We start from the raw sequence: 26,698 nt of genomic DNA on the forward strand, positions 1-26,698 counted from the left end.
TTGGCCCTAAAGGTAGGTGTCTTTTCCAGGCTGGGTTAATCATGGTACCTTGCCCTCTGGCAACAGTGACAGGAGGTAGGCATGTGACACAGACATGCCAACCAGAATTCCTTCTTTGGATTTTTTTTTTTTTTTAACTGAAGCAGGAGAGAGAAGCTCCCTTACTCTCCCTGTAATGATGTGAATTCAGAGTGTCTGAGGCTGAGTCTCCCACTAGAGAAAGTGACCAGAGTGAATGAAGCCGCTATTCCAGAGAGAAAGAGTGTGCTGTGATGGTAGTTTGGGGCCTGGCTGCAGTAGCTTTTAAGCCCAGTTCCATCATGCCCTGCTGTAAATCAATCTACCCTTCCTGGGCTTAAGCTAGTTGGAGATTGGTTTCTATCCCTTACATAAAACCACCTAATACAAAAGACTATCTTCCCTTGGATACCAAATTTCCTGAAGGAATGTCCATCCACAAAGAAAGACTGATGATAATTTTATCAATAGTAATGAAGGCTTTAAATTAGTTTTAAAATTTTATTTTGCAAGAATACGTTTCATGGTGCTATTGGAATTAAAACATTGGAATTAATTATTGGAATTAAAACATTACAGCCTTCCTGTATGCCTTAGGACACTGGGGGCTCAATACATTTTAGGCCAATTAATCAACTTTCAAGGCAACTTAAAAATCTCTCAAGTATTGTCTGACTTTGAAACTAAATAAGAATCTCTCAAAATTTGATGTTCATTTGTATTTGTTCACTGTCCTTAAAAATATATGCTGGTTAATTATTCTTTTCACAACTTAGTGGCCTCAGAACTCTCTTAAAAGTAAACAAGCCAGCTGTGCTGAAACAGTTTTATAGGGAATGTGGGTCTATTTCTCCTCCTCTCTCTCTCTTATAAAATTCTTTCATCATTTATTTACAAAAAGTTCTATTAGTGAGAAAACACAAATGGGTCCTTCATGTTATATTTTAGACTGATGAAAAGGTGGGTGGGGAGAGGAAGGTGTATACTTATGAGACTTAGGAACTAGTCTGACCCAAGAAAACTCAGCCAGTAAATACAGCAACTGTTCTAATTTCTCAGGACTGTTCTCATTCAGCTTGATTGTAATATCTATTCAAAGGGTCAAAACAACCAAAGAAACATTGTTCCCAAACACTCAACTTCATACATTTCAAAAGCATCTTAGCTTCCATACAAAAACTGATATCTGTTGGAGTGAACTGCAGAAACAGGACATTATTAGTGAGAACTGGGTCTGGCTACCTCTATTTTTATTTTTTATTTATTTTTTAATTTACTTATTTATTTATTTTTGGCTGTGTTGGGTCTTCATTGCTGCGTGCAAGCTTTTTCTAGTTGCAGTGAGCGGGGGCTACTCTTCGTTGCAATGCGTGGGCTTCTCATTGCGGTGGCTTCTCTTGTCGTGGAGCACAGGCTCTAGGTGTGCGAGCTTCAGTAGTTGCAGCACACGGGGTCAGTAGTTGTGGCTCATGGGCTTTAGAGCACAGGCTCAGTAGTTGTTGTGCACGGGCCTAGTTGCTCCGCGGCATGTGGGATCTTCCCGGGCCAGGGATCAAACCCGTGTCCCCTGCATTGGCAGGCAGATTCTCAACCACTGCGCCACCAGGGAAGCCCTGGCTACCTCTGTTTTTAAAGCTAAATTGTCCAATTGGTTCAATATGAAGAGAGCCGATTGTGTCTCATTCTTTCAAATATCCTTTGGTTGGTTTCTATAGAGGAGACTATATACTGTAGCGGTTAAGTATGTGTCCTCAGGTGTCAGAATACCTGAGTTTTCACCTTGACTCTGGTAGTAAAAACAACTAGGTGATCTTGGGCACGTTGCTTGGTCTTGTTTATTTGTAAAGTGGGGATAATAATAATAATGCATATTATTTTTGTAAGGATTAAATGAGATAATGTGTGAAACACTTAATGTGGGTAGTTCTCAGTAAAAGTTTATTATTAGAATTGAAAGGAGGTCAGGCTGTGGAGTCAGACAGATAGGAGTCTGAATCCTTCCTTTGTTCCTTGCCTAGTTTCAGTTTGTTCAATTATGAAATGAAGATACTAAAACCTATTTCATGGGGTTGTAATGATGATTGACAAGTCTGACACGGTATTTGGCACATAGTAAATGAAACCTATTATTGTTGTTTTTATTCCACATTATATAAGTGAGCTTAGTGCTAGGCTTAGAGACCCATTGAGAAGTGGAATATGAAGAAAAGGGTTGGAATTCCATTAAGTGATTCTGGATCTGAAGATTAATTGGAATCATACTTGATCAGTATTGAGTCCAAGTACTTCAGCAGCCTGCAGTCCCTAGACCACAGGGCACAGTGAGTTACTTGGCTGTTTAGTACTTAACAGGGGCTCTCTAATGTTGGGGGCTTTCGGTATAACCACATCTGGGCATATTTTGTTAAGCTTCCATCCTGGCAGTCCATCCAGCTCACTGATAATTTCCATAGGCATAGTTTACCTACCTTCTGGATCAGTGACTCTATTACTGAACTAATTATCTTAAAAGCCCCATGAAAGCAAACAAAGCCCCCCAATATACTCATTTTCTACTTATGAATGACTTCACTAATCAGTCAAGAGTAAGTTAGAATGTAGAAAAACTGCAGTACAATCTCTCTTGCTCACTCCACGGTAAGGTTTCATTCTCATCAAAACTGGGGATAATTATACCATTATTAAAAAGATAGATATGAATTTGAAAATAATCTTACTGCATTAGTGTGACTAGTTACTTCAAGTATTTAAATGTGACTCAACCTCTTAAAACTAATATATCTGGCTTGTTTGGGTCTTTCCCAATTTTATTTATTGAAATAAGATAAGGTAATGATCAATTAAGAAAAACAACCAATCAGATAATGTATTCACCTAATGTACCGGTTCTCTACAGAGGGCAATTTGCTCCACAGGGGACATACAGCAATATCTGGAGATGTTTTTGTTGTTGTGAGTGGTGTGTGTGTGTGTGTGTGTGTGTGTGTGTGTGTGTGCGCGCGCGTGCGCGCTCATGCACACGCGTTACTGGCACCCAGTGGGTAGAGGCCAGGGATGCTGCTAAACATCCTATGATGCACAGGACAGTCCCCCGCCCCCCAATGAAGAATTATCTAGTCCAAAATAGCAATAGTGTCAAGAATGAGAAAACTTGGCTTAATTTTGCAGCTGTTATAGTTCTTCACTTTCATTGGGTCCATTTGAGAATATATTTGAGAATTTCACATTTGAGAATCTCATAGATGTCTGTCCCCTCTGTCCAGAAAATTCATACATCTACACATTTTTATACATAAATTGTGTGGAAAGCCAACAGATCCTCTCTCCTAAACCTCTTCTATAGACTAAGTGGAGACTCTGCTTTTAGATGTGGACATTTTCACCACCATCTCAAATTCATTACTAAAGTACAAAGATGATGTAAGAGGTAGTGTTATACAGTAAGATACACATTTGTTTCCTACTCAAAAACCCCCCCAAATGAACTGGGATTCAGCTTTGGGTAAGTAACTCAAGCTTATTGAATTCAAGTTTTTCCGCTCTAGAGTGGGCTTTGTGATATTTTCCCTAAACAATGCTGGTTTTATAAACACCAAGCTTTTGTACAAAAGGATTAGGAATAGAGCAAATAAGTATGCTCACCGATTTTTCCTTTTTCCATTGTACTTTAACAATGGTAACAGATATAATTTATCAACTACCTACTGTGAGCCAGACACTGTTGACCACTTAACCTGTGTTATTTCTAACTATCACCACAACCTGAAAAGATATGCATTTATTATTACTACTTGGAAATGAGTAAACTGCATCTCAAAGAGGTTAAATAAATTGCTCAAGGTATTATAACCCTTTCCTCTTAGATTCAAAGTCTCCCTCTCTTCGTATGAGTTTGCCAGTGCTTTTGTAGGAAGAGTTTTTGTTATTTAAGACTCATTTTAGTAAAGTTACATACATACACACACACAAAATAATAATAAATATTGATTTGCTGACTGAAAGGTAAGCAGTTAATGATGTAAATAGTAAAACCTGAGTGAGAATGATGAAGGATATCTGTTGACCAACTGTTCAACTGTTTCAAGAGCTGATACAATGGGAGTGGAGTGGAGGGCATTAGGAATGAGATTTTTCAGTAAGAGCTGTTTGCCATAGTAAAATGGATGTACTTGGCTTTTCCACATATGCCCTGTAAAGGTTAAGGGGACACACTTAGAAAATTGGGGTAACTGATAAAAAGCACTGAGCATCAGAGTCTGATTCTTCCTCTAGTAAGTTTGGAGAGGGGGCTGATTTACTTGTGCATTCCCAGGGTTACAACGATGCTGTCCCGTGAGGGCTCAGTCTTTATGGAGAAAGTCTGGAAACTAGTGTATGGTCCAGGAATACCAGAACAAGTCCACAGCCATATGTGGGAAGCATATTAACTTGGCACTTGGGATTCTTTTTTTAAAAGAATAAGATAAGTAGAAGCATCATTCTGGAACCTAGTTTTCAACAGATATCATTCTCCAGTAATGTAACAAAACACAAAATATATTGACAGAACTTAATGTTCAACTCAAACTCAACCTAACTCAACTCAAATAAACTATGTTTTTTTCCCCCTCTGTGTAGGGAAAGATGTTTTTCTAGAACTTCATTAAGAAAAAAGGAATCTGTTAAAAATTTACAGTGGAGATCCATACCTTCTCCGATATAAAATGTAACTTCTGTGTGAAGGCTTCCCTGACCAACCGTCTCTTTTCTATGCTCCTGAGGTATTTTATACACAACTCTGTTACAGCATTCTCACACTGTATGGTAATCACTTCTCTCTTTCTCTCATCATCTACCTTATTAAATGAGCGTCCTTATATACCCAACTCCTACCCAGGTGCCTGGCACAAAATAGACGATGTTTATAAATATTTGTCAGTAAGTGAATGAGTAAGTGATAGTTAATCCTCCAGTTATGTATTAATAATATATAGATGTAATCAAACTTCTGAACACTCAAAAGGAATTAAAAAATAAAACACCCCCAGGGCCATCTCAGACATTGAAAGCAGACCCAAATGAATTATTTCTCTCTTCCTATGATAACCACTCCTTCTCTGAGAACTTATAACATGGAATCAGAGGACCCTGCTTACCATTTTTCCAATCATCATTACATATGGGCCCAAATACTTGTTCACGCCGAAGATGTCTAATAGACGAATGTACCAATAAATGATGTTCACACAATAGATGACCCTCCCGTCACTCCTGAAGGGCTGGTCTTGGAGACGAAGGATCATTCCAACAGAGAACAGAAGGATGGCTATGAGGTCTGTGACATTCCAGTACTCTTGCAGCCACACCTTTACTTTTTGTAGCAATTTCCCTGGCTCTGACATCAAAATCTAAAAGTCAGAAAAGAGAGTGGGGTTAGGTTTGATTTCTGTCTGTATTTTCAGCCCAGTTGCAAAGTGCTTGGTCTGTTAGCTGACATCAGTAGCTTGTTTTGTCTACCTGTATCTACTCATCTGGATGGCCTAAGCTTAGCTCAGTTGTATATAAGCAATTAAGTTTGTTCCTTTGGGATGCCTTACAATTCTAAGACACGCATTAGGGTTTTGCTATAAAATTATTGATTCCTAATACCCTACAAATCTCCAAAATCCTCCTTCATCTCAGTAAACGGTATCACCATATTGAGCTACTCAGGCCACTAACTTAGGAGGACTCCTTCATTCCTCTTTCATACCCATATCCTCTGCATCAACATGTCCTATTACCTATATTTCCAAATATGACCTAGTCCAACCACTTCTCACCACCTTCACTGTTGCCACTCTATCCTAAGCCCCATTACATTGCCCAGATGACTGCAACAGCCTTCTAACTGGTATCCCTGCCACCACTGTTGCCCGACCAGCCTCAATGTATTCTCTGAGCAGCACACAGAAAGACCTTTAAAAGCCTAAGCCGTGAGCTGGGTGGTGATTACACAGTTGTATGGGTAGGTAAAAACTCATCAAGCTGTACCCTTATGAGTTGTTCATTTTCTTACTGGTGAATTATACCTCAATTTAAAAAAGAGAGAGACTTGAGAGACATATGAACAACAGCAGAACTAAAGCAAATTGTGATAACTGAATATTTAAGCCGTCTGATGGCTTCCATTACGAATACAGAAAGATCCAAACTCCTTACGGTGGCCTCATTTCACGTCCCACCATATCCTCCCCGTTCACTACCCTGAGGCCATAGTGGTTTGCTCTTAAGCATAACAAATCCATTCTATACTCAGGACATTTGCACTTGTTCCTTTTGTTGGGCATTTTCTTCTCCCAGATTTTTACATGTCTGGGTTCTCCTTATACTCAAGGTCTCCACTCAAATTCCCCCTTCTTAGGAAGAACTTCCTTGACCACCTCCCTGCAGTGGTCTCCACACGCCCAAGCCACTAATACATTATCCTACTCTATTTTTTGAAGATTTTTATCACTATATGGAAATCTTCTGCATGCGTGTATGCATGTACATGCATGTACATGTACGCATGCCAGTCTAGCTAGCTAGCTATCATCTATCCATGCATCCCTCTCAACATCCATCTCTCCTCTCATCTATAACTGTAAACTTTGAGGACAGACCCTTTGTTTCCCAGGCCCTGCTACATAACAGACACTCAAGAAATATGTGTTGACTGTTGCAGAGACACCTCATAGCAATTCCCCACTCCCTTGTATATCTTAACTGCTGGGTGGTACTCTGAATTATCTTAAATCTAGAGGGGCTTTTTGCTGCTCCACACTCTATGAAATGAACAGTTGGATAGCAGGAGTTGACACCCATTCTGCACCACAGGATGTGAGGAACCTGGTGAGGCTATACAGTAGGGCTACCTTCACGAATCACTTGTGTTTGCCTCTGAGACTTCCACCTCTTCAAGCCATGACCCACCCCTTTCCCGACTCAGGACCTCTCGAAGGAGAGGAGTGCAAAGACTGGGGCCAGGTCTAATCTACAGCTATTTATTTGAATCCTCACGGTGCCTTTAATAGCTTGCCTTGGCCTGAAACATTAAGGAAGGGAGGTTTTAGTGAGTCAGGACTGGGGCTTGGAAGGCTGAGCAAGATACCAGGAGTCACGTGGCAGCCTCATTCTTCATCCTCTAGTGCCTCATTCCTAAACCCTAGACCTTAGCATGCATCGGAATCACCTGGAGGGCTGGTGAAAACACGGTTGCCTGGGCCCCAGCCCTGGAGTTTCTGCTTCAGTATGCCTGTGTGGGGCTTGAGGATTTACATTTCTAAAAGCTCCCAGGTCATGCTGGTGACCACAGGTTGGGAGCCACTGTCCTACCCATGAAGAATTCCTGCAGCAGCTCTTGTCCTGATGGCTTCCCACCCAGGCTCCACCTTAACTAGGGGAAAAAACCTGTCTGTGCCCAAGCGTATGTGCTGAGGTGGGGAATGCCTTAGAGTTTCTCTAACCCTTTGCCCACACTCGCCTAAGGTTTATAGTATATATGTATATATATTTTAAATAAAGTATTTTTCTGAAATCTCAACATAAAAAGAGATAAAAGCAGAGTGGCTGGGGTGAGGTCTCTCTTAGGATCCCAAGGATCCGGGGAGCGTCTCAGTTTGCAACCTCGCGGGGAGTGGAAAGAGCCGTGGGCCTAGGGCCGGGTCAGTCGGGTTTAAGGCCCAGCTCTCCTCTCTAGCTGTGGGATGCAGAAAAATTGCTCAATCCCTGGGTCTTGGTTCCCATACCTGTGCAGTGGAGATGTCTTCACAGCGCGCCACCTCCCTCACGAGTCGCGGGGAGGAGGCCCCACGTGAGAAGCTGTCTACCCGCAGCCGGGGGCAGTTACGCGCTATTACGTGACGACCGGGCTTGTTTGGCTGACTGCGCGCAGAAGTACGTATGCCGGAAGGGGCGAGCCCCGGAAGAAACCACAGAGCCCGCCTATGTCCCCGGAGGCGCGGAAGCCTACAGACTTTCCCCTGTTTTCAGACTCCTGCGTCTGAGGTCTGGAGGGCCCGCGTGCTGTGAGGAGGCACCAGGCGGGACGCTCGGCGCCTGAGCATGTCCTTAATGGGTTCAGGGACGTGGGGTGAGGGGCCAGGGCGCAACCTCATTGGGCCAAAGGGAAGGTCAGATACTTAGGTGGTCAGTGCCTCCCGCCCCACTGCTTCCTCGGAAACAAGGACTTTTGGTTGACCCCCCGCTGACCCCAGGCTCCAAAGCCTGCTCTCCCCGCTGTTACATGCCGCCTCAGGAGAAATGGATAGCCAGCCTGGAGATTCCTGGCAGCCCGCCGGCTTGGCAGCCTCTTCCAGAACAGTCCGTGGAGTACAGACTGCTCCCTGTCTTCTTCCAGTCTAGTCCCTGGAGAGATTCCAGTCTCCCTGCTCAAGTCTCTCCCTTTTCTGCTTGTCCTGGGGAAGGAATAGGCATCTGGGCTTTAAATCACAAAGCCAGTGAGCTGGCGCTGCACAGCAACAGAGCCCTCAGCAGTTGCGGCCTCAGTTCTCAGAGAGCTACACAAAGACCAAAGCGAATTTATTACTGTTTTCAGTTTACAAATGGGAAATGCACAACAGTGGTCAGGAAGTGGAAGGCATTATGAATGGGAAAGGCTAAGAGTAGACAACTAGTTGGAATGAGGCAAAGGCAGCCACTTTAAAAAAAAAAAAAAATCCAGTCCCTTATAAAATGGGACTCTCAGGATAGGGGCATGCTGGTTAGAATTTAAATATCCCCAAAGCAGTTAAAAAACCCAAGGAAGGGCTCTAAATATTTATACATGTTTGCTTTTTTTAAAAAAATGATCCCACTTTTTCTCTGGAGGAGAACATTCTAGAGCTAAGCCCTAAGATAGTAAGGCCCTTTTAACCTGTCTTAGTAATGAAGGCAAGGGTGAATTTGTGGGTTTGTAGGAATCCTTTTTTCTATGGAGCTCAATATATTTTCCTACTCACTGTAGTACAGCAAGTAGGGTTGTTCCAGAGCTCTCGAGAATGCAGTGCACTTGACAGGGAGTAAGAAATGCAGAGGAATCATTATAACTTACAAGCCTGCCTCCCCTGTGGGCTTGGGAATGGGCTTTGGGAGCTTGTTGGGCAGGGTTGCAGAGCCCTCTGGTGGATTATTGCTTGACTACATTTATTCTAATGGCTCTGAATCTGATGACCCGAGGCTAGCTTTGACTTCAAGTCACAGGAGGGTGGCATTTTGATGGCTCCTTTTATGCTATGGCGTTGGGGGGAGAAGAGAGGGACCCACATCCTCAACCTGAAGGACAAGAAATATGCTCAATTCACTTAGGGCTGGTAGAGAGGCTGGTGCCCAGCAGGGACATAATAAATGTTGAGAAGGAATAAACCAGGGAATAAATTAATGAATGAAAGCATAGTTCCTCCTAGAGCTGCTGAAATGCATTTGCAGAATCATAGGTATTGGTGGACTGTGTCCAAAGAGACACAGAGTAAGGGGTTGCAATGGGAGTTAAAAGTGGAAAATTTAAAGATTAAAAAAAACTTTCTTAAAGTAGAAAAAATTTTAAAGTCATGTTTATCAGGACGAGGAAAGAGAGGTGTAAACAGTGTTGAAGACAACTGGAGGGTTTCTTGGGGTAAGAGATAACTCTAGCAGAAAATAGACTAGATCCCAAGCATGCATGGACTGACAACCCTATAAACACACTGAAGCCTCCCAGGTCTGTCAGCAGCTGTGGAAGCCAAGTCCTTTATTTCTGTGGCAGTGTTAGAGAAATAGTTTCTGGCTTAACTTGGATCCCGAGTGTTCCGTGATCCCCTCTATCCACAGATGTAACTAACCACTGTCTTTCTCCTCTGTTCTCTTTTATGAAAGCAGTTACCTCTCTCATCTTTTCTATTCCCAGGGTGAAAATATAGGAAATGACGATCCATTCCTGGGTGGAAGGCCAGCGCTCCATCTTCACTAACACGATATAGTTGAAGAGCATCAAGTATCCGATGTACGCCAGCTGTAAGGAAACACAATACAGTGCTCTGGCTGCGATGACCTGGGAGCCCTGCCCTTGCGCCAGGCCACTGTGAGTCAGGACACAACAAGGTCAGCAAGCAGGACTAGGAATCCACAACGAAATGAACTTCTAGGCTCTAAACGATCAAAAGAATTTTAAAAGACTGTGATTTTGAAATAATTTGATATACAATCTTCCTTTTGATCCTTGCGTGTCTCTGTGTCCCAGTACTTTGCTTGTACCTATGTGTCATGATGCACCATTTTGTTTTGCAATTCCCTGTTTCTCGTATTTTCTTGCTTAAAAATGGAACCTCTTCTCTCAGGGGCTGCTCTTGCTCATGCATGAGCCTTGGGTCCTTGAACTAGGACAGCACAGTGAATTTTTGCCTAGTGAATGCCAGGTAGATTAAATGTCTGTAAGAAGGAAAGGCAGACACATGCTATACATGTAAATTGGTCAAACCGACATAAATAATAGCCCGGAATTTCTTGGAGCCCCACTTTAATTCTCTTCTATGTTAATGTCTTCTTTTTTTCTCCTATCTTAATGTGCTTGGTTTGGCGGTGCCCTGGGAAGGTTTTACCTCTTATCCCAGGCACTGCTTTCCTGCCCTATCCAAGCTGGGATATTCCTTCCTGGTTTCTGCTTCTTTGAACAAAACAAGAGAAGACAAGCAATTTATAGGAAAGAATGAGTCTGTAGGGCCGACTGTGGCTTGGAGTAAGGTTTAATCCTCAGGAGGCACTAGCACTGCAGGTTGAGCCCTGATGGAACTAGCTGAGTTGCTGGATGTCCCAGGAAAACTCAGCGTTCAGGTTTGGTGAATGTCACTGGACAACTCAGGTATGTCTAGATGAGTGGAGTATAGGAGGGCTAGTGAGGTTCTTACATAAGGGGCTGAGGAGCCTCTGGAGAAAAAAACTCATCTTAGGGGCAATGGCATAGAAGTTAAGCCTTTTCTAGGCAAGGCTTCAGGTCGAGTAAGGTACTTGCTGCCTTTAGGGGCCTCAGGGGCTGTGAATAGGAACTAAGAGTGAATTTATTGAAATCTGCACTCTTTGGAGCTTAGGTAGCAAAGAATAGGATATGGTGTGGGCAAAAGGATTGAGACCTTGAGAATTTTGGAGATACCGCATGATTCTGGAGCCCTGGAGGCAGCTTAGAAGGTGGAGAAAGATGCAGCCTGGCTGGGAGACGGGAACGGGCGGCCCTGCAGAGCTAGAGAAACATTGCTTTCTCTACTAACGGACCTCTTTCCTTCCCTTTTACTTTTTTCTTCCGCTTTTTTTCCTTTTTTCTTTTTCTCTCCCCTTTTCTCTTTTTCTTCCTGTTTTTTTTCTTCTTCCTGTTTTTTAATCCCTTTTTCTTTTCTTCTCTCCTTTTTCTTCCGGTTTTATTCCCTTTTCCTTTTTTTATCCTCTCCCCTTTTCTTTTTACCCTCCCCTTTTCCTTTTTTCCTCCCTCTTTCCTTTTTTTCTTCCTTTTTCTTCCCTTTTCTTTTTTCCTCCATTTCCTTCTTTTTTCTCCCCCTTTTCTTTTTTCTCCCTTTTCCTTTTTATCATCCCCCCCTTTTTTTTCTTATTTCTTCCCGCTTTCCCTTTTTTCCCCCTTCTCATTTAAAAAATAAATGAATACATAGGTCCTTAATATGAGTCAAAGGTACTTTCTGAGACACTATTACATTGACGGATTTATAGACACAGCAATATAACTTTTCATCTCTTGAAGGGTGGGCATATATCAGAGTTGAATTGAGATCACGTATGAAAGTGAGAGGGCAGCTGCATAGATGCTGGAGGATCAGCAAGCCTCCTCCCCCTCCTGAGAGATTCACTTTGGTATACACCCCCCCACACCCAAGGACCACCATTTATAACCATGCCTCAGTTCCTACCCCACCCCCTTCGGGATCATTAGCATGTTGTGAAAAACCTCACCTGAAAAGAGTCTACTCAATGTGAAATCGTGTAGGACGGTGTTTAGAGTGTAATTCGTTTCATATGGTTCCTGTTTACCATTATACACTGGCATCCACTCTCTAGTCCCTGTGAGTTCTGTATTTTACAAAACACAAGGAAAGGACTTCAGTGGATAAACGGTGAAATATGCTCTTAGCCTCCTTCTGACCTGAAATCCTTCTCTCTTTCTAGTTGCTTCCTTCTCCTTGTTGGACCAAATTCCACTGCTTCCGGTGGGCCTTGTTAACTGCCCAGGTTTTGTCATTTTACTCAGTTCATTACAAAACATTCCAAAGCATTATCTTCTCTTGTCACAGGTAGGCCCAGTGACACACACACAACTCTTCTAGAACCTCTTCATTTTAGTACTTAAATAACTCCTTCAATCTGCCTCTCTCCTCTGAACACAGGTCTAATGTACTTGTTTGGCAGAAGGACTAGTGTTTGGTGGAAGGAATGTAGATGCAAAGTCAGTGAAACTTGGATTTAAATCCTGGCTCAAGTACATCCCAGCTGTATCTTTTTGTGTAAAATCACTTCGCCTGCCTGGGCCTCCCTTCTGTGAAATGGAGATGTTTGCTACCGACCCTGTAGAGCTTTCAGAAGAATGGGGGAGGGGAATATGCATCTACCTCCTGATACAGTAATAGAGGCCCAATGAATGATGACTGATATTATTATACACCTCTTTTTTCAAGAAACTTCTATGCCTCTCGCCTCCTCTTACCTCAGTCCTTCCTTCCTTTTTTACCCCCACTTAACTACTCCTACCTCTCTTCTTTTTTCTTTTTTAAATTGACCTCATTGCTTATGCCTCCTCCACGAACATCCTTTTTAGCTCCTGCCTATTTTTTAAATCAGTTACTCTACAATGCTTTTCTTTCCATAAACAAGCTACAATATAATATTTTGGGACAACTCTCAAAACACAGACTTCCAAAAATAGGGCTTTAAACATGTTTCAGTGGTACAACAGAGGACTGGATGCTGCCTTGGAAGAAACCTATCTTAGAACTCGCTAACATTCATGGGGCCTTGCTGCAGATAACCCTAACATGACATGCTTTAATGTGTGTGTGTGTGTGTGTGTGTGTGTGTGAATATATAGTCACATATATACACACATATATATTCTGTAAGCTTTAACAAGCTGTGTGTAGAATGCCATAGCTTTGAAAAGAAACAGAACCTTGTGATTCTTAAGTTAGTGGGAATCCTATAAGAATTTGTATTTTATTTGCTTATATATTTTATAAATTTACCATTAACCAAGGTGCATGACTCCTAAAGTATGAAATGCAAGCACCAAAGCCTGCTGAAGCTGCCTGGGGATCCCTGGTGGGGCCTGGCCATTCCTCGCTTCTTCCCAGGCCTTTTCCTACTGCCACTAGAGCGTGGAGGGGCCCATCGTGTTAGCAGAGGAAGGAGTCTGTTCCTGCTGGAGAAGCCCAGAGCACACCCGGTGCCCTCTGACCTGGCACCACTTTGCACCTTGAATTGGCATCCTCTCCAGCTGGGCACTTGAAAGAGGCCCTCACCACAAACTGGTCTGGGAGCCAGTGGGATCCCTGCCTCCTTTCTTCTTGGAACAGAAGAGGACTCAACCTGCTCCTCTGGAAACTTGCTAAGACACCGAAGTGAGGTTATGTGGAAGTGAGGTGTGTCCTACCTTTCAGAACCTTTGGACTGTAGAAGGGGATACTTTGGGAAATCAAGGTGGGAACTACTCTTATAGAAAAAAACACAACCAAAAGCAAATGGGCCCTTTGATCTAAAGCTGCATTTTACTGTTAAGCATCTCTGGGGACTTTAAAGATTGACATTCTGCATCTACATTTACTTCTTTGAGGCTTTGTCAATACCTACGGATTTCTGAAAATCATTGTGGAAACACAATCAGACATGACTGGAGCATCCAGTCTGATGGGTTTGTGGAGGGTAACCCAGTCAGCCATGCAGAAGGGAGCTGGACACGTGGGCCCCACTTCTCAAAGGGACAGCCTTACAACCTGCAGTATATGGTACAAGAAAAGCAGTATGCCCCAAGCTTCCCAGACCACAAGACTCACCTGGAAAGCTTGTTAAACACAACCGCTCGGGCTCCTCCCTGGAGATTTCATTTAGTGGGTCTGTGATGGGGCCAGGAATTTGCATTTCTAACACAATCCCTTATCATCATGGAAGTTTTGGAAATACCAGGCTGAAAACTCAGCCCTTTGTCTAGGGCAGTGGTTCTCATCCCTGGCTACTCATTACAGCCACTTGGGAGCTTTGAAATATCCTGATGTCCTGGCTGTGCCCCAGAACAATGTCAACAGAATCGCCGGGAAAAGAACCCAGGCATCTTTCTAAGTAGATAAACATATAGATTAAATAGAACTCAGGTTGTCTTTTTTTTTAAGCACTCCAGGTGATTCTAATGCGTAGCCAAGGCTCAGAACCACTGGCAAGGCATCTGTGATTTAAAAACATTCTTGGCTAACAAATTGCCTCAGCTAAGTAAATGGGGACTAGAGGAATCAAGGAAGTAAAATTAATACTGAACCCAGACAAAGAAAAAAAAGAGATGCCTTGGAAGAGTAAGAGATGCTAGTATTCTATTTGTAAAGGTGATAGATAATTCTTGATACTACTACTGGTTTCTTTCATGCTCTAGATCAGGAGTCTGTAAACATTTTCTGTAAAGGACCAGATAATTTTTAAGGCTTTGTGGGCCAGATGGTCTCTATCGCAAGTAATCAACTCAACAGTTGTAGCACAAAAGCACCCAGACCTATAGGTAAATGAATGAGTTTGGCTGTATTCCAGGAAAACTTTTTTATGGACAGGGGAATTACATGTGAATTTCATGTAATTTTCACGTGTCACAAATTAGTCTTCAGTAGATTTTATTTCAACTCTTTAAAAATGTAAAAAACATTCTTAGCTCACGGGGCCACAATAATGGGCAGTGGGCTGGGTCTGGCCTGTGAGCTGTAGTTTGCCACGCTCTGTCCTAGACAATTAAAGCAGTCTAATATAAGAGAAAGGTAGGTATTCAATAAATGATAGTTTAACATTTTGCCTGGGTGGATGAATAAAACACTGACCTTTGCTCTGCAATGGGACCAGCCTAGGAATAACAAGTTACATTTATATTGTGCTTACGTGTTCCAGGCCCTGTTCTAAGTGCTTTACATATTTTAACACATTTAATCTTTACCAAACCTTATAAAGTAGGTACTATTACTATCCCCATCTTAAGAAAACTGGGAACGTAGTGCTAAAGTAACTTGCTTAAGGTGACACAATAATAAAGAGGCCCAGACAGGATTTCTACTTAGGCTGTCTGACTCTAAAGTCCATGCTTGCCACCACTCTGTTATTTTCTGCAAGGTAAAAATAGTGTATATCTGCATGCAATAGATAAATAGAAATGATTTCTGCATGCCTTAGTTATTTTTTTGGGGGGTGGGAAGGATTTTTTTTAATGCTAATAAATTTAAACTTTAAATTTTTACTTCACTAAGAAGATCATATTTGTATTTTAATAATTTGCCATCCTCTTTGAAGACCAAACTTTAAAGTATTGGTTTTCAACTTGTGGCAGTTTTACCCCACAAGGAGACATTTGGCAATGTCTGGAGACATTTTGGTTGTCCTACTTGGGGGCTGGAGACTGCTACTGGCATCTAGTGGACAGAGGCCGGGGATGCTGCTGCACATGGACAGCCCTCCTCAACAAAGAATTATTCCGCCCCACATGTCAATCGTACAGAGGCTGGGAAAGCCTGGCTTAAAGCCAGTGTTGAGTGTTAGCATACAGGACCACACAAAAAGGACCTCATCTGGTCATTTGCGTCATCTCGGCCTCAGACTCAGATTATCCTGTTGCTGACTCAAGTGACTGGTGTGGAGCTGGTTGTGAAAAAGGCCAAAAACACAGATGCACTATCTTTCATCTGGCACAGCTCCACCATTGGCTGGAGAGCAGCAGAGACGACCTGGGTCAAAGCTCACCTTAAGCTTAAAATATCATGAAAAACAGGGGCAGACGGGCCATTTCTCCCATATGAGGAGGCTATTTCAGGGATAATCTTTTATCTTGTGGGCAGAAAATATTTGCAGGGTGTGCTTACTGGACAGTATTTGCTGTGATTGTAGGTCGCTTTGCATGTTTTTTGCTGCTTTGGTTTGCATGGTGTTTAACGGTGTCAGAGCAAGAAAGGTTGTTTGATGACATACCGGATTGGGAGTAATTACACACTTCTGATCCCCATCTTTAGTGGTTTTCCTTTTAACACTCTGCTCAGCCCTTACCCACCAAATATCCCCCCCAAACCCAGGGCTGGTGTCTAAAATGGGCAACTCTGATCCATTGCTCATCCACCCAGAAAAGGGAAGCGTTTTGTAGAAGGACCTCTACTTCCCTTCTAGACTAGACTCATATTCATCTCACCTCTATTCTGCTAGTTCTCACTTTTACCATTTCCTTTCTTTTCTGCAAGGAGGAGAAATGTAGAAGCTGTGGAAGCTGCCTCACAAACTCCACAAATCTTGCAAAGCTACAGGAAAAAGCAAGGTCACAGAGCCATTATTCCTGCCTGTATGGTCTTTATATAATGACTTGTAGAAGAAACCACCCAGGTGTGTGAGAAACTGACATTGGCTCTTTGTGGCCTTTTCTCCTTTAATAAAAGGAGAAAAGGAAAGATGCTTACAGTGTAGAACCAGAACTTCACAATGGGTGCATTGTAGAATTCATAGATTTTTCTGCCCAGGGGGATTAACCGGTGTCTGCTCTGAACTTCCTCTTCATCCTTCTTCCTGGAGGACTCCCCGTTGTTTCGTCCCAACATTGCCTACAGTGGAAGAGAACCAATACCATCACAGCAGGGTTCTGCAGAACATGTTTCAACATGTATCTCATTTTATAGATGGGGAAAGTGTGTTCATAGAACCTAACAGCTTTGTTCAGGGCCCCCAGAGATTTAGAGATTGTGCCTTCCCTAAGTGTGCATTTGCATTATACGTAGAATCTATGTATCCTTTCCCTGGGATGGAAGGCCTTAGGGATATTTCTTGACCATTCTCTTCTCTTCCAACCTGGAACCTCTGGAAGATGAGCTGTTGGAAGATACCCAGAGTTCTGAGAGACAGAAAGAGCGTAACCTGGAAAGGCCAGGAATCTATCATTCCTCCCAACCCCTCTCCCCCTTTATATATCGTGGAACAGGCAGGTCTGGGTTCTCTACTCATGCTAACGACTCTTAAGTCAAGGGTAAATTGGACTAGTAATACCTTATTTATCCAAAGGTGTTGAATATTCAAGAGGTTAAGTTATCTGTAGTGCCTGAACTTAGGAATGTCTACCCAACTCCTAGGCATGTGCCTCGGTTCCCTGATTTCAAACCCTGTAAAGCCTGAATTACTGCTGGTGCTAGTTTGGTGATTCCTGGGCACACTGCCTTCCTCTGTGTGGCAGAGTCAACCAGATGGGACTGGAAGTCAGGGCTGACCAGAAAAGGCCCTCATCTCCCAAGTTATTACAGGTCTCCTTGAGAATTCACTATTTCCTCCTCATTTCTGACAGGAGAAGCAGCAACAACACTTAAACATCACAAAAAAGGCAGAACTTGAGAAAAAGTGGACACAGAAAGGGACTGGGTCCTACCCTGGACACTTAGAATCTGTGGCACCTTCGGCAACTCTTTTAACCTCTCTGGCACCTTGGGCAACTCTTTTAACCTCTCTGAGACTTAGTTTCTTTAACTGTAAAATAAGGGTAGTAATAGCACCTGATAGAGGGTTGGTTTACAAATCAATTGGCATCTGGAACGTAGTAAGTGCTCGGTAAAGATTAGCTGGTCTTTAAAGTGAACTAAGACTTTCTCGGGTACTCGTGACTGAAATGATCTAGTTGGGATCTCTCACAAGAAAATAAAAGTATGATATTAGGCACCTATTACAGCACAATTTCTTGGCTTTAATTCTTTCCATATTGTTCTAAGCAAGGTTAGTTCTACAATGTTTGGGAAATGAAATTTTTATTAAGTGTGAGAACAGGGTAAAACCTTATAACTACTGAAGACAGATAAGGATTTGGGAGAAGGAAAAGTATAGGAATATGGGTTTAAAGTTGCAGATCTAATTACCAAAATAATTTACCTTGAAGTTGATAACAGAGACAACAACTAGATAATTCTGGTTTCAAACTACCTTACCCACAATATAGATATATTAGTTTCAACTATTTTTGTCATTGCCTCAAATATCCACTTTACTCAAATATGTAACAATCAACAAATGATTTACCTGTAACCATAGGATTTCGGGAAAGGGTAACTTCCATTCCTTTATGGACTCTCTGGCTGGAAAAGTACCTTGAACTAATGAATAGGTAAGATTCCATACTATGGCCCATCTAAGAATTTATTTTGATCAGTGAGCTGAGTCAATCTTTGTGATGGATATAGCACACTAGACAGCAACAGGGTTCTATAAATATCGATCATCGACCTCAGGAAACTCTGAAGTTACATGATATTTCTCTTCTATAATTTATAATATATGTAACATAATTATCCTACTTCTATTCTGCTTATTTATATGCTCGATAATACAAGGCCATTTGGGTACACAATTAGATGAGAGTAAAGGCAGCTTGGAGGGTTTTAGGCATCTTGGAGAATGGCATCCTGGGGTAACCTCTAGGGACGGTGGCTTTCCCAACAGAGTTGTAACAATGCCCTGGTCCGTGGATGTGTTGCTTTATTAGGAAAAATTCAAGACACTTACCTAGCAAGGCAGGTAAAACAAAGTGAAAAACCGAACAATCTATTTTGCCTTTATTGTTCAAAAATATTTCAAAGTGAGTGCATTTTTAAGAGGCTTGTCTTTCATGGTTTAAGTAAAGCATTTTCGACATTTCATTCATTCCAGCTTAAGCAGCGTAACTTGCTGATTTTGTTGATTTCTTTTCCCAGTAGTCAAACATTTCCTTAGCCTACATTTCTTAAAGCAGATTGTAACAGGGTCAAATACAGACATGACTACACGATATGGATTTCAGAATCTTTGCTGGCTAGACACAGATGTCAAGTCTGGGAAAGATCCTTTGAGGTGAGCTAAGCTATTAAAGGCTACTAAAGTGAAGCAAACTGAGGCTGATATTTCATGTATAATTTTGGAAGGGCCAAGGGAAAAGGTTCCATTCCAAGAGAGAATATATTGGTTTAACACAGAAGCTCAAATATCAATGCTATGAAGGGAGTGGAGTTGTCAACAAGCTGTATTCTCCAATCCTGTCTGGGGTGAGCTGAGACCAGTGGTCCAGCAGTAACAGAATTTGTCATTAGGGTCAAAGAAAGTGCCACCTTAAAAACAAATGCTGTCCAACCCTGACTTTGCCAGCCCATAAGTCCTTTCCTTCCTTTCCTTCTCCCTGCTGTTTCACCCTGTGGAGAATCAGCTCAGGCAGTAATGCTGTTGTGGTGTCTTCTACTTGGGTTCTCAGTAGACAACGGCAGGGGCTATTTGGGAAGTAGACTGCTCTTAGTCCAGAGATGCATCTTTTATTGTGGCTTCTTGAAAGATCAGATCCTCAAAACTCTGGACTGAGCAGGAGAGGCAGCTGCCTCTTTTGTTATCTTCCTTCAGACCCACCAGAAAGATACTGCTTTAGCTTCTGGCTACCTTCCTAGGTTCCTTCTTTGAGCCTTCCTAGGATGTACACCAATGTCAAGGCCATGTCATACTTGACACAGGAGGCCCATGCATCCCTACTGGATTCTTTCTACTATGTGGTAGACCAAACCAGCTGAGCTCCTACATTTGAGACTAGGAAGAAATTCTTTGCATCTTAGCTTTATCAGGTAAAAGCATGGCCAGTGGAGTCTGCATGCCTGGGTTCTAATCCTGGCTTTGCAACTAATTAGGTGGGCAACCTTGGACCATTTAACCTCTCTTGAGTCTCAGCTTCCTCATCTATAAAATGGTATAACAACAGTACCTACCTTGTGGGCTTGTTGTGAGGATTCCATGAGTAAGTGTATGGTTAAGCATTTAGCACCATTATAGCAATATTAGCAAACATCTACCATGTGCTAGGCACCAGTCTACATTAGTTACATGTACACTTGTTACATAGTTTACATGTACCTGTGAGCTAGTAATAATAATAATGTCATTATTCCCATGTTAGAGGTTAAGAAACTGTGCCCAAGGTCCCACAGTGAGTAGGTGACAGGGCAGGATTCTGGCTCCAGAGCGCACACTCTTTACCCCTCTGCTGAAGCATTCAATAAAGATTTGGTATTACTACTACCAACGTTTCTGCTAATGATCAAAATATCATTTCCTATCCTTGAAGGGGTTCAGAGGCAAAAATTATGGTAAGTTCTTTAGGCAAGACAGTCATTTGATCCTGTCATAGAGGAAAGCAGACTCCTCCACTAATTTATATAAGGATCCTGAAACTGAAAGCAAACATAGGACTTGAATTCAGTGAGTCAAAAGCAGTGAATGATTAATCAATCCAAAGAGTGGTCCGATGCATAGCCTCTGTTGTACTTGGGTCTGGGAATGTGCCTGCAAATAGATCTTTAGGAAGGACCTACTGAAGGAAATAGTGTTTATCTGGAGGAAAATCAATTCGCAGGGTGGTCCCACTTATGATAATAATGCCAAGCCCTTTTGTCACCTGAGCAAAACCAATTTTTGTTTTTTCCCCAAACAGCTTCTTCTGGCTCGTCACGGTAATTGGTCAGGGTGGTGGGGAGGGTGGGGGGTATCTAGGAAGTCCTGTGGAGCTGTTGCCTTATGTCTCCAAAGCTCTGAAGCCTTGTTTGTCCCTTTAATAGCATGTGATGTTTTTAGACTTTGGATACAATCCAGTGGTAGTCATGCTGCTCCAGCAGGGGCTGCAGGAAGCTGTCCCATGCCCAGCTGCCCCATTCCCCCTACAGAACAAACCGTCCATGCTCTATAATTATACCAGGAAGAGCTAATAAACGCCTTCCATACAAACCCCAAAATTCAATTAGTGCTGTATTTGTGAGCCTGACCTCGAAGACAGATAAAGGCTTAGCTTCTGATCAGCACAACGGCTCCAGCTCAGTGGAGCCAGCTGCTCCCAAATCAGATTCCCTTTCCTTTTTCGTGTGCTAAGACTGCCACATCACCTGTTGTTTATAAAGTATCGCCTGTTTGGAAAATTCAGGGTGTCTTGCTTCTGAATTTCATTGGGTTGTTGAGTGCCACTTACCTGGATGAAGGATTAGAATCAGTCCCTTTAGTTATGTTACTTGTGCACAGAAAGGACACTTATTTTTTCTTGGCTGCACCATGCGGCATGTGGGACCTTATTAGTTCCCCGACCAGGGATCAAACCCTTGCCCCTGCATTGGAAGCACAGAGTCTTAACCACTGGACCGCCAGGGAAGTCCCCAAGAGGACACTTTTGTAATAACCTGGTCTCAATACTTAAATGAAAGTACCTGGTGGGAGGCTGACCTCAAGAGTTATTAAATCTTAAGCCATATCCATGGGAGAGGTAGATTAGGGGTTCTCCTCTCTGACAATAACTGAATAGTTTTTTTTCTTACTGTCAGTTCCATGTCCTCTTCGTCTTTTTCCTTCGTGGGCTTCTCTGGTTCTTCTTGCTCCTTCTCTTGGAGGTGAATTTCCTGGGCCTGAGTCATATAGGGCATGTCATCTTTGTTCTTGAACTCCAAGCTGAGAATTGAAGGAGGAAGTAGAATTCCCAGAATTACCTAAAGTAATAATAATGATAATAATAATAATCACATTTAAAGGATTCAGATAAGGGTGGTTGCTTAGAATCAGAGAGCCTGGGGGGTGGGGTCTGTGTGTGTGTGATGTGAGGGTGTATGAGTGTTGGGTGTGCCCACAGTGGGGACCTGAATAACTAAGAACATCCATGCTAAGAGGGTCACTTCTGCCCACATGACTGGGAACTGTTAACTGTTAACTCACAGTAGCTCAGTCTGATCTTGGAGAAACAAAGCATCTTACCCAAATACATCTTATCCAATTAACACCTACTTTGCATGAGGGAAACAGAGGAAAAAGATTCTACCCAAGGCAAAAATGGGAAAAAATTCAGATTCCCATTTAGTCACTTGATGGCACTTTGTGAAATCAGTTCATACTTATGTCCATTGGCATTTATTTATTAATATGCCAAGTGGAATTGATTATGTGTCATCTGGTTATCTCTGTAAAAAATACTGTCCTAAGCTGACCTTGAGAAAGTCCATGTAGGAAAACTGTATTCATTTTAGAGCATCCCCCAGCATTTGCTACTATCCAACAGAAACCCACACACACACGTGGGCTCTGTATCACTATGAGAATCCCTCTGCACAAATGCCCCAGGAGGCTCAGCACTGTATTTCTCTCATTATAAACCACATGCTTAAATCTCCACGTGATGACACTAAATTCATTGGCTTTTCTCATGAGAGGGCAATAATTTCATTCTCTATTTCCAGGGACCAAGTTTCTGAATGATAATACTGACATCTGATTTGTGTTTCCTAAATCTTCTCTCACCTCTTCCCTCAGTCCTAAAATGGTTCTGTGTACAAGGTTTCTGAATACAACCCTCCCTGAAGAAAGTATACCAAGGTGAGGGGCTAAGAGAGGCCATGAAGGATAAGTAAAAATGATTCTCAAGTAATGAGGCAGGGACAGTCTGTGCTCGAGTGCCCAGGGACTTGAGAGCAGCTAAGGGAAAGGGGAGAGTGGTGACCCTGACTAAGGGTGCCTGGCAGGCCTGGGAACGCTCAGGTGGCATGCCTGGCAGTCTTCAGGGGACATGACACCCTGTCCTCAGAGCTGAGAGCCAGGCTTGGCATTGTTTGCAGTGTAGTGATGGAATGCCCATGACCCACTTCATGGAACCCTTCTGTGACTCTGGGCCAAGAGCCCACGGAAAGGGTGGAGTGGGGGAGGGTTGCTGGTTCAATCAGGGTGGCCTCAGCAGATTGCTCTGGTCTGGTGGCCCTTTTGATTTGGGCTGACCTCAGAGTTACCTAGAGCAGGTAGTTCTAGGTAAGTATAAGCCTGGCTGGCTTCAGTTGTAACAGCCACAGACTCTAAACAGATAAAGCATTTTAAAACATTCTTTCCATCTTCCCTTCCCATTTTTTTGGTCTTTTAAAAAATTCTCTCAGTTTAATGTTTTGCTTGTAAAACACTGAAGAAAACAAAAAATCAAAAGCCATTTATTATCCTATTTCTTACACTTTCAACCCCAGGGATAACCACTACAAACAATTTACTGTGTATCCTTTCTATTTTTTTAATAAAAAAATGAAGTTGTACAAATAGAACTGTACATGTACATGCTTTAAAGAAACCAAAGAAATGGACTCAGGCTCTACCTATTGGTCTGCAACTTGTTTTCCTTCAATGAAGAATAGATCAGGATTATTTAGCAACATCTTTACATATAAATCTATCTCATTTTTATTTCATTTAAAAAATTTCTAAAGTACAGCTGATAAGAGCCAATGTCTCTTTACGGTGCCAAGGAGGGGCCAAGGCGTTCAGGCTCACATGGAGGTGAAAAGTTGCCTAAGTAAGTGTCTCCTGGTGCAGCATGGCTTGTGGCAGAGCAAATGATACCTCCTGTGGTACCTCTGTGTGACCATCACCTTGGATCTTCTGAGAATATTACTGTCTAGGCATGCCATCTCTAAAGGTTCTGATTTAGCAGAACTTGGGGTAGGCCCTCGTCTCTGTATTCAAAAAAAACAACCCATTATACAGAAGATTCTGATGCACAGTTGGGGCTTAGAACCACCCTCCCGAGTTAAGAGAATGCCCACTACCACTGCAGATTTGGCTTGGGAAGCTCCCACCAGCCCTCTGGCCCTCATAGCCAACAGGGCCTTCTGGACTCACTGACCTTGAGGCCTGAGTTCTTGCGCATCCGGAGCCGACCCATCCACATGTCCGTGAGCAACATCTGGCTGCATGTGTGTGCGATGAAGTCACGGTGCTTGGCAGCTACCGCGAGCTGCAGGCATGTGGCGTTGCTCCAGTTCTTCAGCTCATACGTCAGCAGTTTCATGGCCAGCTGCTCATCCTGCTTGTAGGACTGGTCCAGGAGCTCCACGGCCAGTTGGCCAAAGTCCCTGAATGAGAGAATGTGAGGAACTGTCTTTTGGCCATCTTGGAGACTTAGATGATGAAAGTGGGGACCCACTGGCCAAGCCACAAAGGGTGGTTGCTGAGTGGTCTAGTTGTTCCTTATGGGGTCTAGTCTGTTCATTCATTCATTCAGCCAACACCCATTAAGCATCTACTGTGTGCCAGATACCATGTTTAGAACTGGGGGCGTAAGTCAAATGAAGCACAATCCCTGCACTCAAGGCCCCCAGTTCAAGGCATATGGATATGGAAGGCAGACCCAAAACTCAGAGTGCAGTATGTCTTCTTAAATGTGACAGACCTCAGTTCAGAGCTGGGCCTTGTCAACCACAAGTGTGTGATCTTGGACAGGTTACTTAAATTCTCTGAGTCTCATTTTCTTCAGGTGTAAAGTATGCATCATAAGGGACCTACCTCTTGAGGCAGTTGAGAGGATGAAATGAAATCTATGTATCTGTATGTACCTCTGTATCTAGCACTGTGCACTGTAAATGTTAACTGTGTCCACCCTCTGTGTGCACCATTGGGTTGATCCTGTCTCCCCTTGAAGTATTGGATAGCTCAAAAAACCTGTATCTGGGGACCACCTTCCCTTCTCCTCCCCTGACCACGCCATTTGCTAGGCCGTCCAACCTGGAGTTGTGGTTCAGCTCCTGGGAGATGTCATCAACCATGTCGTTCTCGGAAGCCTCGTGGGCCATGGCTTTGCAGAGCTTACAGGCCACCAAGGCCTTGGCCATGGCCTCCTCGCCGTGCTGCCAGAAGAACAGGGCCATCTTCTGCCGCTTCATCAGGACGGCCCACACCATCAGCTCATGAAAAGGGAAAGGGAAGTGGTTGATCTCAGGGTCATCCAAGTCAATGTCCACCTCTTCTTCACGCTTCTTGGTTGTCTTTCTTCCTCGCCTCAAGGGAACATCATCCTGTAATTTTAGGGAAAAAACACAGAGATGGAGTTAGAAATGAATCCACTCAATTCAGTAAATAGTTCTTGTATGTCTACTACTGGCCCAGCCCTGGAATAGATACAGAAAAACTGAACTGTCTTTTCCTAGCTTCTATTCTAAAAGAACTCACAAGGCCCTGAATGCCTAGCTTTAAAACAAGTTATAATAAATGCATAAGCACAGTCCTATGGGAACATGTCAGTGTTATACTTTAATTTTAGAACAGTATTTTTTAATGGGCCTTTTTTTTTTTTAACTTTTGTCCATTCTTTTCCTCTACAAGTAGGGTTATTTGTACCTCATGATGGACAGCACTACCCTTTCCACTGAAAGGACAAGGACATCCTATACTTGCAATTGGATATACGATAATAACCACATGAACAGAAGATGGGAGACAGATAATCTATCTTGAGTTTCTGAATACTTCATTAGATGCATTTGTGAAGAATTTCTGGTCTTTGGATCTGCTGCCATTTGTAAACATCCATGAATAGATTTCACTTACTGGAATTTATATGCTTTCTTGGTTTTCAAGTCAGTATTTCAAATAGGATTTATTTTTTTGTTTGCAATGCTAATATAACCCCATGATAGAATTTTCAAAGCTACTGTGACCTGCCCCCTCGACACTGGAAAAAATTTCACCTCCTTATTTTAGAATCATGTACTAAACCCTACCACTGGAATGACCTTATATGTATATATTTTGAAATGTGTAATAAAGAGAATAAACAATTGACACTAATAATTTGAGCAAACACTTACCTCCATTCCCAGCAGTTTCAAGGCTTTGGGCTGTTAAAAAAAATGTTATGCACAAAGTTAGATTTCTTTATAGAGGTAAGAAAAGAATCCTAATGTACATTAAACAGGTAATGGAACAAATCTATTGTACCATACAGCATGTATTCATTTCACTAAATAAAACACCACAGGGGAACTCTTTATAGAAATTCTAAGAGAATTAGGGATTTAGTGATTTTGGTGAATTACAGAAAATTAGGAAACTGGAGAGGCATAATGAGATTGCCCAAGGTAGAGCCTGCAGGTTTATAATCTCTTTTGTGGACCAAGATTTCTTCCATCATCCTAAAACCATCCCGCTAGGCCGACCTCTCCATGACATCAAGCACTTGAGTGAACAATGAGACATTCAGTCAAACTATGAGATGTTTCCCAAACCTCTGAAAGACCTCTATTATCTGGAGACTTGGGATATTATTCAGAAATACTATATGTTGAGATGCTTCATGCTGGCTATCTCTCTTTGCTGCTGTCCAGTAGAGCAAGGGTGAGTGGGACCAGAGGGGCATGTGCTGACGGCAAAAGGCACTCATGGCATGGAAAGTGTAAGCACACACAGTAGCACCACTGGTGATGCTGGGGATGTGCAAAACAGGCACAGACCAAGACGGAAGAGAAGGCAACTCAGCAAATTATAGAACAAGACGGAACTCATATAGATAAAAAGCTTTGGGGGGGGTCCTCAATAATTTTTTATAAATAGATCCCAAGAGCAAAAACCTTGAAAAGTGATGTGGTAGATAATAAGATTATTTGAATATAATTACTATTCTCTGATCATTAAGGTTCACTTTTTTTTTTTTTTTTTTTTTTTTTTT

The 26,698-nt window shown here is 42.5% G+C and overlaps 1 protein-coding gene across 33 annotated transcripts in view; it reads right to left on the reverse strand.

The window, feature by feature from the left end:
- Window positions 1–26,698, reverse strand: part of TRPM3 (transient receptor potential cation channel subfamily M member 3) — a 798,781-nt gene that overhangs the window by 61,436 nt on the left and 710,647 nt on the right. For 20 of the 33 annotated variants that reach the window (XM_029202614.1, XM_029202612.1, XM_029202613.1 and 17 more), the window contains 7 exons: window positions 25,842–25,871; window positions 24,760–25,049; window positions 23,882–24,110; window positions 21,552–21,719; window positions 16,668–16,808; window positions 9,878–10,006; window positions 5,154–5,405 (listed from right to left, as the gene is read on the reverse strand). In XM_029202614.1, coding sequence (XP_029058447.1) covers window positions 5,154–5,405; window positions 9,878–10,006; window positions 16,668–16,808; window positions 21,552–21,719; window positions 23,882–24,110; window positions 24,760–25,049; window positions 25,842–25,871 — 1,239 coding nt within the window. The remainder of the gene's footprint in view (window positions 1–5,153; window positions 5,406–9,877; window positions 10,007–16,667; window positions 16,809–21,551; window positions 21,720–23,881; window positions 24,111–24,759; window positions 25,050–25,841; window positions 25,872–26,698) is intronic. The other 13 variants (XM_029202616.1, XM_029202611.1, XM_029202596.1 and 10 more) reach the window with 1 other exon arrangement.

This window comes from Monodon monoceros, unplaced genomic scaffold (assembly GCF_005190385.1).
Source record: "Monodon monoceros isolate NGI ecotype Baffin Bay Population unplaced genomic scaffold, NGI_Narwhal_1 Super_Scaffold_5, whole genome shotgun sequence".
NCBI classification, from domain to species: Eukaryota; Metazoa; Chordata; class Mammalia; order Artiodactyla; family Monodontidae; genus Monodon; species Monodon monoceros.